The 12,081-nt window shown below is 37.7% G+C and overlaps 1 protein-coding gene across 20 annotated transcripts in view; it reads right to left on the minus strand.

Moving 5' to 3' along the window:
• Positions 1 to 12,081, minus strand: part of ANKS1B (ankyrin repeat and sterile alpha motif domain containing 1B) — a 414,782-nt gene that overhangs the window by 159,550 nt on the left and 243,151 nt on the right. For all 20 annotated transcript variants that reach the window (XM_069000638.1, XM_069000646.1, XM_069000631.1 and 17 more), the window contains one exon: positions 8,482 to 8,580. In XM_069000638.1, the coding sequence (XP_068856739.1) occupies positions 8,482 to 8,580 (99 nt within the window). The remainder of the gene's footprint in view (positions 1 to 8,481; positions 8,581 to 12,081) is intronic.

The raw sequence follows: 12,081 nt of genomic DNA on the forward strand, positions 1-12,081 counted from the left end.
CATTAAATATTAGATTGACAGTAGTCTGTCCAGCAAACTGCAAAAACACTGGAGGATTCTGGGATCTCTGGCTCCTAGGAAACTTATTTCAGGATCTGATTTTAAACAAGGTATGCTTAAATAGCAGACACATGAAAAGCAAGAACCTGATAACTGGAAGAAGAAAAATCTAGGATAGAGAAGACAAGAAGACATACAGAGCCCACAGAGAACACAGGAGTTTTGGAAAATATAAGGTATTTTTGTCTCCTTTCTCTAACAACAAAAACTGAAGCACCATGAAAACAATTTTCAAAGTATCCAGATGGGGCACAGTATGCAAATTATTTCTTTTGTTTATTACTATTTAATTTTTACATTTAATAGATTCTGATTTTTAAATTTTTTTTTTTTGGCCCACTGATTTGGGCCAAAACCCATGCAGTCTGGTCTGTACTTTTGGTAACCCATCATCCTCTATGAAAATAAACACAATATGGCAAGTTTCTAAATTCTCAATTCCCACTGGAGATCTCCATCAAAAGGGTTGTTAAGATGGATATTCCTCTACTACACCAGAGTTGCAAAGGGCTGCAGGAAAGTAAACACAGGTGAACAGTGCAATAAACAAGAGGCTGAGAACAACTGAAATGGATGTGACAATGTCAGTCTTTGGATTTGGTGTCAATAGACAAAATTGTTATTGGGTCACTCAATAGTCTACATGAAAATACACTAGCCTGTTGTTGGGCAGCAGTTGATTCTGCAAGCATTTTCCCTCTTCCTGTCCCAGAGTTTTGGCTGCTTTTATTCAAGGCCACGTTGTGGGGAGTGCAGCTGCTTAGCCTTGGATCAGACTCATGTGAGGAAGAGCAGTGAGATGTCTGGCCAGGGCCATCCCACCTTTTGCAGGAGCTGCATGTGAGCTCAGGTCCATGTCCTGACACTTGCCTGAGCTGTGCTTTAGGTATGTCTGTGCCCAGCCATGCACCCTTACTCATCCTCAACCACTGACCCCCTGGAGCGACCTTGTCCTGTCCTCATCCCTGTGAATGTCCTGTGGATTTGCCCTGGGATGTGGCTGCTCACAGTCACTGCCACTGCCCCTGCCCTACTCACCTTGTCCCAGTACTCCCTGCCCACTGCCTCCCAAGCTCTCAGCCCACCTGCCCTGGAAGGACAGTTGCTACTATCACAGAAAATTAATCTCAGAACTGGAATATTTATGATTAGTTTCAGCACAAAAGCAGTATTTTGTTTTGTCATGAACTGAGAACCACTCTCTCATCTAAAACAGCCTTTCTAAAATGTGTCTAAAATGAAAATTAATAACATTTCAGTATCTGTCCTCTTGTATGGAAAGTCTCTTTCTGTCTTTTAATAATATCAACTTTATTAACTGTCATTCACAGTTACCTGACTGTTTTCCTTTCAAATACTTACTGACAAACATATTGGTTATCTAGATGTGACAGTATCATTAATAGTATCTGCTTTTCATATAAAATGTTATTGAGTTTTTAAATAAAAACACTTTGAAATATCTGTCCAAAAGTGCTGCCCCTTTACTTAGTCAGAGATCCAGTTTAGTTGCATCTTACCCCAGTCTTCATTAACAGGTCATGGCTCTTAGACTGTATCTTTTCTTCTGTACTGCACTGTTATCTTGGACTCCTCTCACAGATCATTTACACCCTGTAGGCTTCCTTGCTGATTGATATTTCTTGAAAGAAAGTTTCCCTCCCACCTACTGAGTGTATTTCCATGCATAATACTTCAATCATTTTGCACCAGCTACAACACAGGCACCAGCGGTGTCAAACATCCAAGCAAGGTGCGCACTGTTTGACTCAGATTGGTGCAAAATCTCTGAGCTGCGAGTCATGACAATGCTTCAAATATTAACTGCTCATAAATAGGGGCACTATTGTTCTTCCACAGACACTACTGCTAGTTCATTCAGTTGTTTAGAGAACAATACTAATGTTAGCTCTTTCATTGCAGAAGATCTTCATGTGCTGACTGTGGAAAAGGCTAGGAATTGAAGCCCATAGGATTTAGAGAAAAATTAATGTTTGAAAAGAAGTATGGAAGAAGATACAAACCATATGAGATTTCTCTCCTAGGTCCTATTGATATATCACCAGTATCACTTCCTTTGAAATTAGTAGAAAGCAGAAGCCAGAAAGAGCTGTTCCTCATAATAAAATAGCAATATCAAGTAGTATTCTAATGGGTTGAGAAATCCCTCACAAGAGACCATCTGTACAACAGACTTTTTAAAAAGTATATCACTGCTTTATCTATACAACATTCTACATTAGGATAAAAGGTACTTGAGTCTTTTCTCTCTGAAAGGTGGTCAAACAAACACAAATAGAGCTTCAAAGTAAACACATATGTGCCAGAAACATCAAGGTAAATTCAGTAGCATGGACTATTAACAGTTTTCTCTGATCTTCTCAGACAGATGGGGAATTAATACTATGTTCTCCAAAGGTAATATCACTATCTGGTGGAGCTTAACAGTGTGTGTATCAAAATCAAGCTTTTTATGTTCTGTAAAAGAAGGATTAGATTACTTGACTTTCACAGCTTTTTAAATGATGGCTGTGATTACAGTGAATTTACACTTGTGTTCGTTTGGAAGAAAGATCTTTTTAGCAAGCATATAATTCTTTCTTTTACACTGCTGTCCCATTCAAGAGCTTTAAGCAGCACTTTTGGGAACTTATATGAAACTATCAACTATGTAGCTAAGAAATTTTAGGTGATTGTAATGGGGGACATGTCAGTTCTTTTTTGTTTCCTATCTTTGTGAGTTCTCTGTTATATATTATGTACTTTACAAATGTGGTCAGTTGGAGTCATGTTGTTGGAAAAGAAGATCATTCCTCCTCTGGACTGTTGAAAGAAAAGGCTCAAAAGTATGACACTTCTGAAGCCCAGGGAGCCTGGCTGGCACAGGGGCATGACATGGAGTTGCTGCCTGCAGTGCCTGGGCAGAAATTGAGCCTGCAGTCAGGGGAAGAGGGGCAGCTTTCACAGTGGATGGGGACAAATCACAAAGGACCTGAGAAGACTTTGCATATGCTGCTGTTGAGAAAGGCACTGAGTGGAAACAGGGTCTGCCTGCAGAGACACAGCGGGTGAGGAAGAACTGTATATAAACCCTTTGGTTTTCTATTCTGTCTACCCTGTCATATATTTCAAAAGTTAACTATTCAAGCTTGTGTTCTATTAATGTTTGACTTTTCTTTCCACTGATCAAAAGCCTTCTGTCTTCTTGTGGAGGTTGCTAGAAAAAGACAGTACAGGCACATTCACTTCACAGCACTGCCTGATTGAGGATCTTGCCTCAATGGTAGGTCCAGAATACCCCTGAGTTCAGTGTTTCCTACCTAAGATTGTCAGAATTTCAATAGGCTTCCTTTCTATGTTTTTTTTTCAGTTGGAAACTGTCTTCCAAATTTAAAGGGAAATAGATGCACACATGGGGGGTTTTGTATTTGTTTTTTTTCTTTTTTTCTGGAGAAACTTGAACCGTTCCACATCCAGGAGAATGAAGAAACCTCCTAGTTCTTCATCAGACACAATATATGAGACAAGGAAATAAGAGTTGTCATTCAGTGATAATGTATGGAACAGTTTGGGACATATCCATTGCATAAAATATAATCTTAAGAAGATCAAAATCTGAAGTTTGTGACTAAGTTTGTGGACTACGACCTTTGATCTCATGAAAAAGTTTATGTCAGCTCCTTCAGGTTGTCATCCTAGTCTGGTTACGAAAAAAGGGAATTTCCTCTCATATAGCATATTTCTTTGCCTGCTGACTATTCTCAGAGCAGCCAGTAGACATTGTGGAGTCAATCACAAATAAGAAAGTATGAAAGAAGCAGGAAGGTAAGTAAGACATATTGTATGGCAATGGTGGCAGGACCAGCAGCATGCTACCATTATCTTCACAATACAGATAAATGTCACTGCATCATGTCTAGAGTGGCCCTCTGGTAGGCTCAGATAGGAAGAAAAATGCTTGTGATGCTGCTTTCATCAGGCAGTTTTGAAGCACATGCCTGGAGAGGATATTTAGTCTGTGGGACCAGTCTGAAGCTAGTCTGAAGTAAACACCTTGAACTAAAGCTTGCATGTATCTAACTGCTTTTACTGAATTGTTCCTATTGTGCTGCATTAAATAACGTAGACTACTCATTTGTATTTCAGACTTGAAAAATTCATGTGTTATGATGGATACTAATGCTTTTTTTCTGTCCTTACAGTTAAAGGTCTTGCAAGTGGTTCAGTGAGCATGTGAGTGGCCTCCCTTCAAACCAGGAAACTAATTCCTGGAGGCATTAGAAGCAGGGAAAACAGCAAAGTAGAAAGCACTTCCTTTGAATCCTGTTTTTCATCTTCACGTCCAGCAGACCAGAAACAAGGAGTCACAGTCAGAAAGGGTCATAAACATTTTGCAGCATCTCCTAGTTTAGAAACTGTGTTAGGAATGGAAGTGCTAAATGGGAGGTAATTAAACACCAGGATTAAAATCAGCTTGCTGAGCTCTGGGGTGTCTGAGCCAATAGCAATATAGCAACAGCAAACACATGATGTGATCTTTCTCTGCTACATACACAGCATAACTAATGAGCACATGCACAGTCATTCTCCTAAATGCCAGACTTACTGTGCCTGCACAAGAGTGTCACATATGAGTAGTAAGTCCAGCACTTTTTGGAAGCAGAGCTTTATCGCTCTTATAACACCACGCACAGACAGGATGTGCTCATAGCCTGCTCAAATCCTACTTCTTGTCTACTGCAAAGCACCTAAGAAAAGAGGCTGGCTGCCTGCACACCACTGCTATTCCCAATCCTGCTTTGTGCTGAGACCTCTCTGTGCAGGAAGGAACAAGCTGCTTTAAGAATAGCTCTGAAGCCAGAAGAAAGCTGCTCTCAGCTAACATCTTTCTTCCATCTGTCAAATGAGAGCATGTGTTTCCATTATATGCTGGAAGAAGAAGCCATACACTGAGCATCCCACACAAAACCAATCCTTTTTCTTAGAAAAATTTGGAGATAAGCTAGGATAATTGTCATTAAAAAAACACCTTTTGAGGAACCCATGGAAAAGTCACTTGCACATAGGTTTGGGATGCTGAAATAGCTGGACAATGCTCCTTAGGTTTTCTATGTAACTTAAGTGTGACTAAAATTTTATGCCATGACTGTTACTACTTTCTTAGTCAATTAAGCATACACTGCACACAATTCTTTTCTCAGTATTATTTTTTTTCTCAAGGTATTTGCAACTTCAGTATCTTTTTATATGTTTTCTCCTCAACATATGTGAACTTCCTTTTAATAAAGCATATAAAATCCTTCTCCAAAAATTTATTGATTTCATTTTTCCATACAAAAATCTTGAATGCAACATTAAATTCTGCTATTAAATTTGCTTTAAGACTGATGCCATGTATAAAATACTTCCATTTCAAGAATTAATTTTGTAAATGATATTTCTACTAGACTGTCTTAACCTTATGTTATTAAAATAAGCCATAAAGTGCTCTAGTTAATATTCATGTGAAACTTGAATAACTTAAATTACATTGGTACAAGATGAGAATTAGAGCTACAAGCTCTAATCCAACAAAAAAAGGGCATTTTGGAAAGAAGGATTCTAACTCAAAGGTTTCAACTCTACCTACCTACTGGTGAATATATCAGTTTTCCCTCTTATGAAATGTTCTTCTTAAATACAGACTTTCATGGGAAAACATTTTGAGAAATCCAGGTAAACATACCATTTATACCAGTTAAACACTGCATAGGAGACTACAGTGATTAATTAATCTATACTTGGCCAAAATGTGGATATTTTTCCCTATTTAAAACTACTTCAAGCTCTAGAGAATGGTTCCTAATCAGGACACTGGTGTTTGACATCTAGAAATTCGTCACTCTTTAGGAAGGCAGCAATTACGAGCAAAAAAGACAGTCTTTCTTTTCAGCTACTAAATACCTGTTGCATTTCCAGGCTGCAGAGAAGAATATGTATCAGAATAACAAAAGGAGCTTTTAAAAAAGGTATTTTAAAGCCTTCACAATAGATTTGTTGCTTGATTTTTACCCTCTAAACTTACTCAGTGCTGCCTGGGACTTTAAGGAAGTGTTGTTTGATAGGTATTTTTTAAAGCACTTAACTTCCACCTCAAAATATAAGCTAAAAAGTATCTCAAATCAGGAAAGATTATTAGTAAAACTAAAAATAACATCATCAACAATGCCATTAAGTAAAAAGCACATGGAGTCATCTAGATTTAAATTAAATGAGGTACAGAAAAGAGGTACATGTTCAAAACAAACAAACTAAAAGAATTTTTATCTAATGAGATTCAAATTAGCGAGACTCCAATTATGGTTTGAGGTCTTAATATATTTAGATGGTATGCACTATTTTGAATGCATGATGACAGAGCTGAACTTATCAACACACAATATTTCATGGTTTGTTGCAAGATGTGAAAGTGTTTTATGTCTTTAGCAAGCTGTTGTGAATGCAAGGGTGCATTACATTACATAACACTTACCATGACCCTAATTTTTGGGCTCTATAACTATTCTGCCTTCAAAAGAACTCACATTTATATTGGAAATTATGTACTTCTACAGTGTAAGTTCTCTTACATTGCTGAGTCATTTATGCGGAGAAACATGATGCACAGCTTCAGCTTGCAACTGCCTTTGCTTTGGTGTAACACCCTTGCATGTAACATCAAAGACATGTTAAAATGTGGTCCTTAGGGACTGCTTTTTGAGCTCAACAGGGAAGATGCTAAAAACTATCTCACCATTATTCAGCACATGCTTCAAGCCATCCTGTGTTACTCAATTATCTTTGGTTCAGAATTCTTCTGAGTAACTGCATTACCATCTTGTTCTCAACTGGTTTCAAGAGTACCTCTAGAGCTTGATTCTGTCTCACGTTAAGCAGATTTTAAAAGGACTGCAGTTGCAATTTTATAACAGAATCTGGTCTCAGCATTACTAAACTCTCCAAAAGCAGACAATATTAGCAATGTTTTCATAAACACCAGTCACTGAGTGCAGATAGCACTAACATGATGATATATTAACAATCGATTCATTAATTTTGAAGAATGCAAACAAGACTACATGAAAGCTGATCTCTCTAAGAAGTATGAAAAACAGAATAAATAGATCCTCAGCTAGGAGCTGGGCTAAAGATTAAAAAAATTTTGTTTGAATGATAGCATTGCTGAAAAATTCGTAAATTCATAGACAAACCTTTATGTTTTGCAATTAATCAAATGTTACTTTTAATACCCTACTTCTTGTACCATTTATCTCATTTGTCTAATACAGTACGTGACAAATGATTATCTTTAATGATCTTTGATGTTTCTGTGCACAGAGTCACACTGTAGTATATATGGACTGGCTAACACCTCCAGGTACAGAAATTGCTTCAAAACTTCTGATTTTCCCATACAAAAGAAACCCTTGTGCTCTTTTATAAGTCATCCATCCAGGAGCCTTCATGCATCAAAAAGCGTTTTCCAACAATGTCAGCTTCATGATCTAAACTGAAAAGTCTTTTAATAACTCTTGTCATTCTCCAGTATTATGAAACATCAAGCGGACTAATTTCTATTTACCATGATTATTTCACTCATGCTGCTACCAGAACACTCAGTGCACTTTACACTTGGTTTTATTCCTGCCCTAGTATTTTGCCAAAAGTATCAGCATCACATGTGACAGCCTTCTGAACCTTACTGGTGTCTGCTATTCGTCATTCATTCTCCTTATAAAGTTTTCCAAATTAAAGTAGTAATTTTCCATGCTAGGTCTGCTATCTCTCATTTGGAATGGTAGTAGAAGCCTCTAGTGATATATTCTGGTGTGCAGAATATTCTATCACTGATTTTAAAATCTAAATTGGCTAGTGCTAAAAATGGTTGGAAAAATGGCTGCAAGTTTTTCTGTCCGCAGCTAAGCAATGTTCATATACAGAGCAGAAAATTAAATACAAAACCTGCAGGAAGTCTCTGCATCTCACATGAAAGGCAGGTATTAGGAAAACAATGTTTCCTCCAATGCTTTTAAGAGTACTTACATAAGGGGCAAAGTATTTCGAGGGCAACTGCTATGTTAAGACAGACAATCTGGAGTTCATGGACAGCCTTATTTACACATATGTAATGGCAGTCTATAAATAGGCTGAAAGGCCAAAAATAATTCAAATACATTCTAAACAGCCATCACTTCAAATTACAGGTTTTACTTTCCTTTGCTTTGTTAACTACATCCATACAAAGGGAGTCCAATGCATTGACATTTTATTATGCCATATTTGCATATGCAAAAAACATGTCTACAGAACCAGTTATGTCTATCTCCATTCGACAAAGTGTTTTAAATAATGTGAAAGCTGCAGTGGTTGGTTCCCTCACTTGTATAATAACAGGAACTATACCTTTGGGAGAAGCTGGATTGCTTGGAGTATTCTCTGCCTGTGCCCAGAGTTAAGGATTCCTATTTCCAAGAGATCCTGGTCCTCCATCACGTTGCTTCCCTAAAAATGGGAAAAAAAGATGGAATAAAAATGAAAAATTTAACAGATGCCCTCAACAGTCTGAAACAGACCCTTCTGTCACACTTAAAAGAGAACACTTTGCTTAACTTACAGTATCTGACAAGAATAATAAATTGCTGATGATTGCATTCATTTTCATGATGACAAAATATGGTGGAAGGAGCTTGAATCCACGGACACTGCTAGCAGCACTGCCAGTGGAGAAACTGTAGCTCTCACTCAAGCCAAATACCAGATGTGAACATCCTTTCATTTGACTGGAACCAAGGACATGACAATAAAATTGTTCAGAAACTCTCCATTTTTCAATTCAACTCCTACCTCACCTAGCTATATACAACGTTCGTTTTTCTCCAGATAGAAAAGAAACCAACACAGAATAAGATGAGGAGAGTGGATGAGCATAAAATTATTTAGTTCATTGATAGTAAAATGATGAAGAAAGGGACTGGTATCAACAAACCCTGTGCCGTCCCCACCCCCCTAATTTTAACTGCACCAGTTCAATCCTAACCTTACTTGTCACTGCTTTTATCTTCCTGCTCGTGGGCAGGTCAAATAGTTCCAAACATTCAAATAGCTGAAAAAGACCATCTGTTCAAATAAAACACAAAATAATTGCCCAGAAAAGGTAACGAAATAAACCTCCACAATTCAAGCATCTCTTCTTAGGAGTTGCTAGCAGTAGGAGCTACACAAACAAGATAACACAACTCCTAAATTCAAGGAGTCTGACACCACCTAGTAAGTTCAGCATTTGAAGGTCAATGATCTAAGTGAGCTAGCAGTGACTATTGGAGGAGTCGCTATAGTGGCTCAAAAGGGGAATCATAGACAGGGATCAAGTCAGGATTACTGGAAATGTTGCGTTCTTTTTTTACCTTTTCATTTCAGAAAAAAACTTTAGCTTTTAAAAATATATTTTATTTTTTAAAAGTTTCTAACTCTTACAGTTGAAAACAAAACCTGAAAAAACAGATGACCTGTCCTGATCTCTTAGCCCTGTTGGAGTCTCATGACACTAATTGGTCACAAGCAAGAATTCTTATTTGTACTCATTTAATTTGATCGTGAAATAGGCTTTACGTGAGTAAATTCATGAAAAATTCACCTCTACCTTTCCATTTGGCTTGCTACTTCTGACTTAGCACAGCTTTTAAGAAGCAGCAAAATGAAAGGCAAGTAAGCATGTAACAGAACATGCTTAAATGCTTTGCTGAGTCAGGGCTTAAAAAGGATATAACTTCTTTCTGAATATAAAATCTCCTGTCCCAAAACATCATGGATTTCTTTCAAAAATCACACTGGAATAGGCAACACTTCACCCTGTTCAGCTGCTAAATCTTCAGTCTTTTCAGATGGACTGATTAGTTTACAGGTGTACCTCTGAGGACTCTCAAGTGCCACTCCACACAGTACCCTGCAAAATCTAGGCGATGTCTTTTTAAGGGAATCATGGAAACTTTGCAAAGCTGTTCTATTCTAAATTATATTTTCCAGTAAGCGGTATGATTTAAGACTACAAATCCGCAAGTCATACCCTGAAACAATCTGTGTGCAGCATTCAGAACAAGGCAGGCAGAGACCTGCTCTACAAGGAGAAGCTGTGCAGTGATGCTGGTTTCAGTAGACCACCCGGTGCAGGAGTGCATGCAGCACAGGCTGTGCAAACAGTGATAGTGATTAGGTGGGGGTAATACCCCCTTCACCTTCCTGGTAAACACATAAAAAGTAAAATTTCCTCTTTCTGCCTTTCCCTTTTAAGCAACCAAAAGGAGGCTGTAAACTTACAGGAAAAACTCTTGAAAAAAGCCATCCTTTCTGGGCTGGATTCTCCAGCTGCTGGAAATAGCTAGCATAACAGGATTTAAGGAAACTGAGCCAACTGAGGATCCAGTCCAAAACAAAGGCTATACATTTCCATTCATTTTAATAAATGCATCTATTTTGTTTGCAGCTACTGCTTTCACTTCATTTCACCATTTTTAGATTTCACCTTCATTACTGCATGATGTTTACACACAATCATGGTGTACTCATCACTGTTTACTGGTGCTAGTAACCTTGGCATACAGCTTCAAATATTGCAATGTTTAAAACTCAATTAAACTAACAGGCACAGGAAAAATATTTGCACATAGTTGCTGCGTAGCAGAGAAAGCATTATTTTATTAATTATTCGCTACTGGTTTTTTCCTTATTATTACTTAATGTATTTTTTAAAAGTATGTCAAGGTTACAAATGCAAATATTTAAAACTCAGGAAATCCTGAAATTCATGTTGCCTCCTTATTCCCAGTTTATTAAGGCAACAACCTTGTCTTTCAATGTGCCCAGATTTTAGAGCTTTTGCTGTGTCAACATTAAATGTCAACAGTAACAGACATTCATCCCTCCTGCAAAACTGATTTTATTGTCTTCTGCCATGGAGCTAAAACAACTTTTCATCTTTCCACAAGAGCAAACCAGGAAAACTTAAATACTTAGTATAATCCACTATTGCTTAGCATAGAGGAATAAACTCACAGTAGCAGAGAGCTGCTGTTTGGTTTGCAGAAATACCTGTGAAGAGAAAGAAACAGTCTTTCCCCCACAGTCCTATCTCCCTAGTATCTGCTCACGTTGTCCCACTTAATCCTAATCCCAGATTTTTTTTTTACCTGATTATTCCTCTCGTGCTCCTTCAGTCTCTTTTCATAGGCTCCTACACTGAGAGTGAAGAAAACCTTTCCTTCTGAAGAAAAGTTTCCTTCTGCAGCAGAGAAGATACAAGGGGAAAAATTCTCTCCCTGCTCTTAGCTTCCATCTATTATATGCTGGGCCAAATGTAACCTCAATTAACTTTACAGAGATGACATGGTAAATGTAATTAAAATGAATATGAATGCAAGACTGTCTTGCCACATTATTTCATCCTTAAAAATAGTTGAGCTACATTAGCTGAAATATTCACTGAAAAGAAATTATCCTGAACACCTAGAGAATTTTAGCCCAAAGATTTAACTTTTATATGCTTACATACAAAACAGGTTCTTATAACAGAAAATATGGGACAACAACCTTTACTGAGCTTATTATGCTTTCTGCAATGAAAACATAGGAGACTTTGTGATATTGTAGTTTCTTAAGTCTATAGGAAAACTTAGTTGGAAGGAAAACTCATTGGAATTAAAGCCGTAAGAATACACCAGAATTGCTTATACAAGGACAGATTCAGATCTCATTCACTTCAGCTTACAGTGTTGAAATTCCTGTATTAGTAATGCAAAATATTCTTATGAACTAGAAAGATGCTGATCTGAAGTTCCATTTAGGAAAGAGTGTATCTGAAACCCTCCACCCCTCAGACTTGTGGTTCTGCATGACTCCCAGGATCATCAGCTTTTCCCCTGTAAGCACACACAGGAAGCCAATCCCCTGAGAAAGAAGGCAGTAGTTTCACAGAACAGTTGGGCTCAAGAATGAAGAAAAAAAAGACTC

Source organism: Aphelocoma coerulescens, chromosome 1A (assembly GCF_041296385.1).
Source record: "Aphelocoma coerulescens isolate FSJ_1873_10779 chromosome 1A, UR_Acoe_1.0, whole genome shotgun sequence".
Lineage (NCBI taxonomy): Eukaryota > Metazoa > Chordata > Aves > Passeriformes > Corvidae > Aphelocoma > Aphelocoma coerulescens.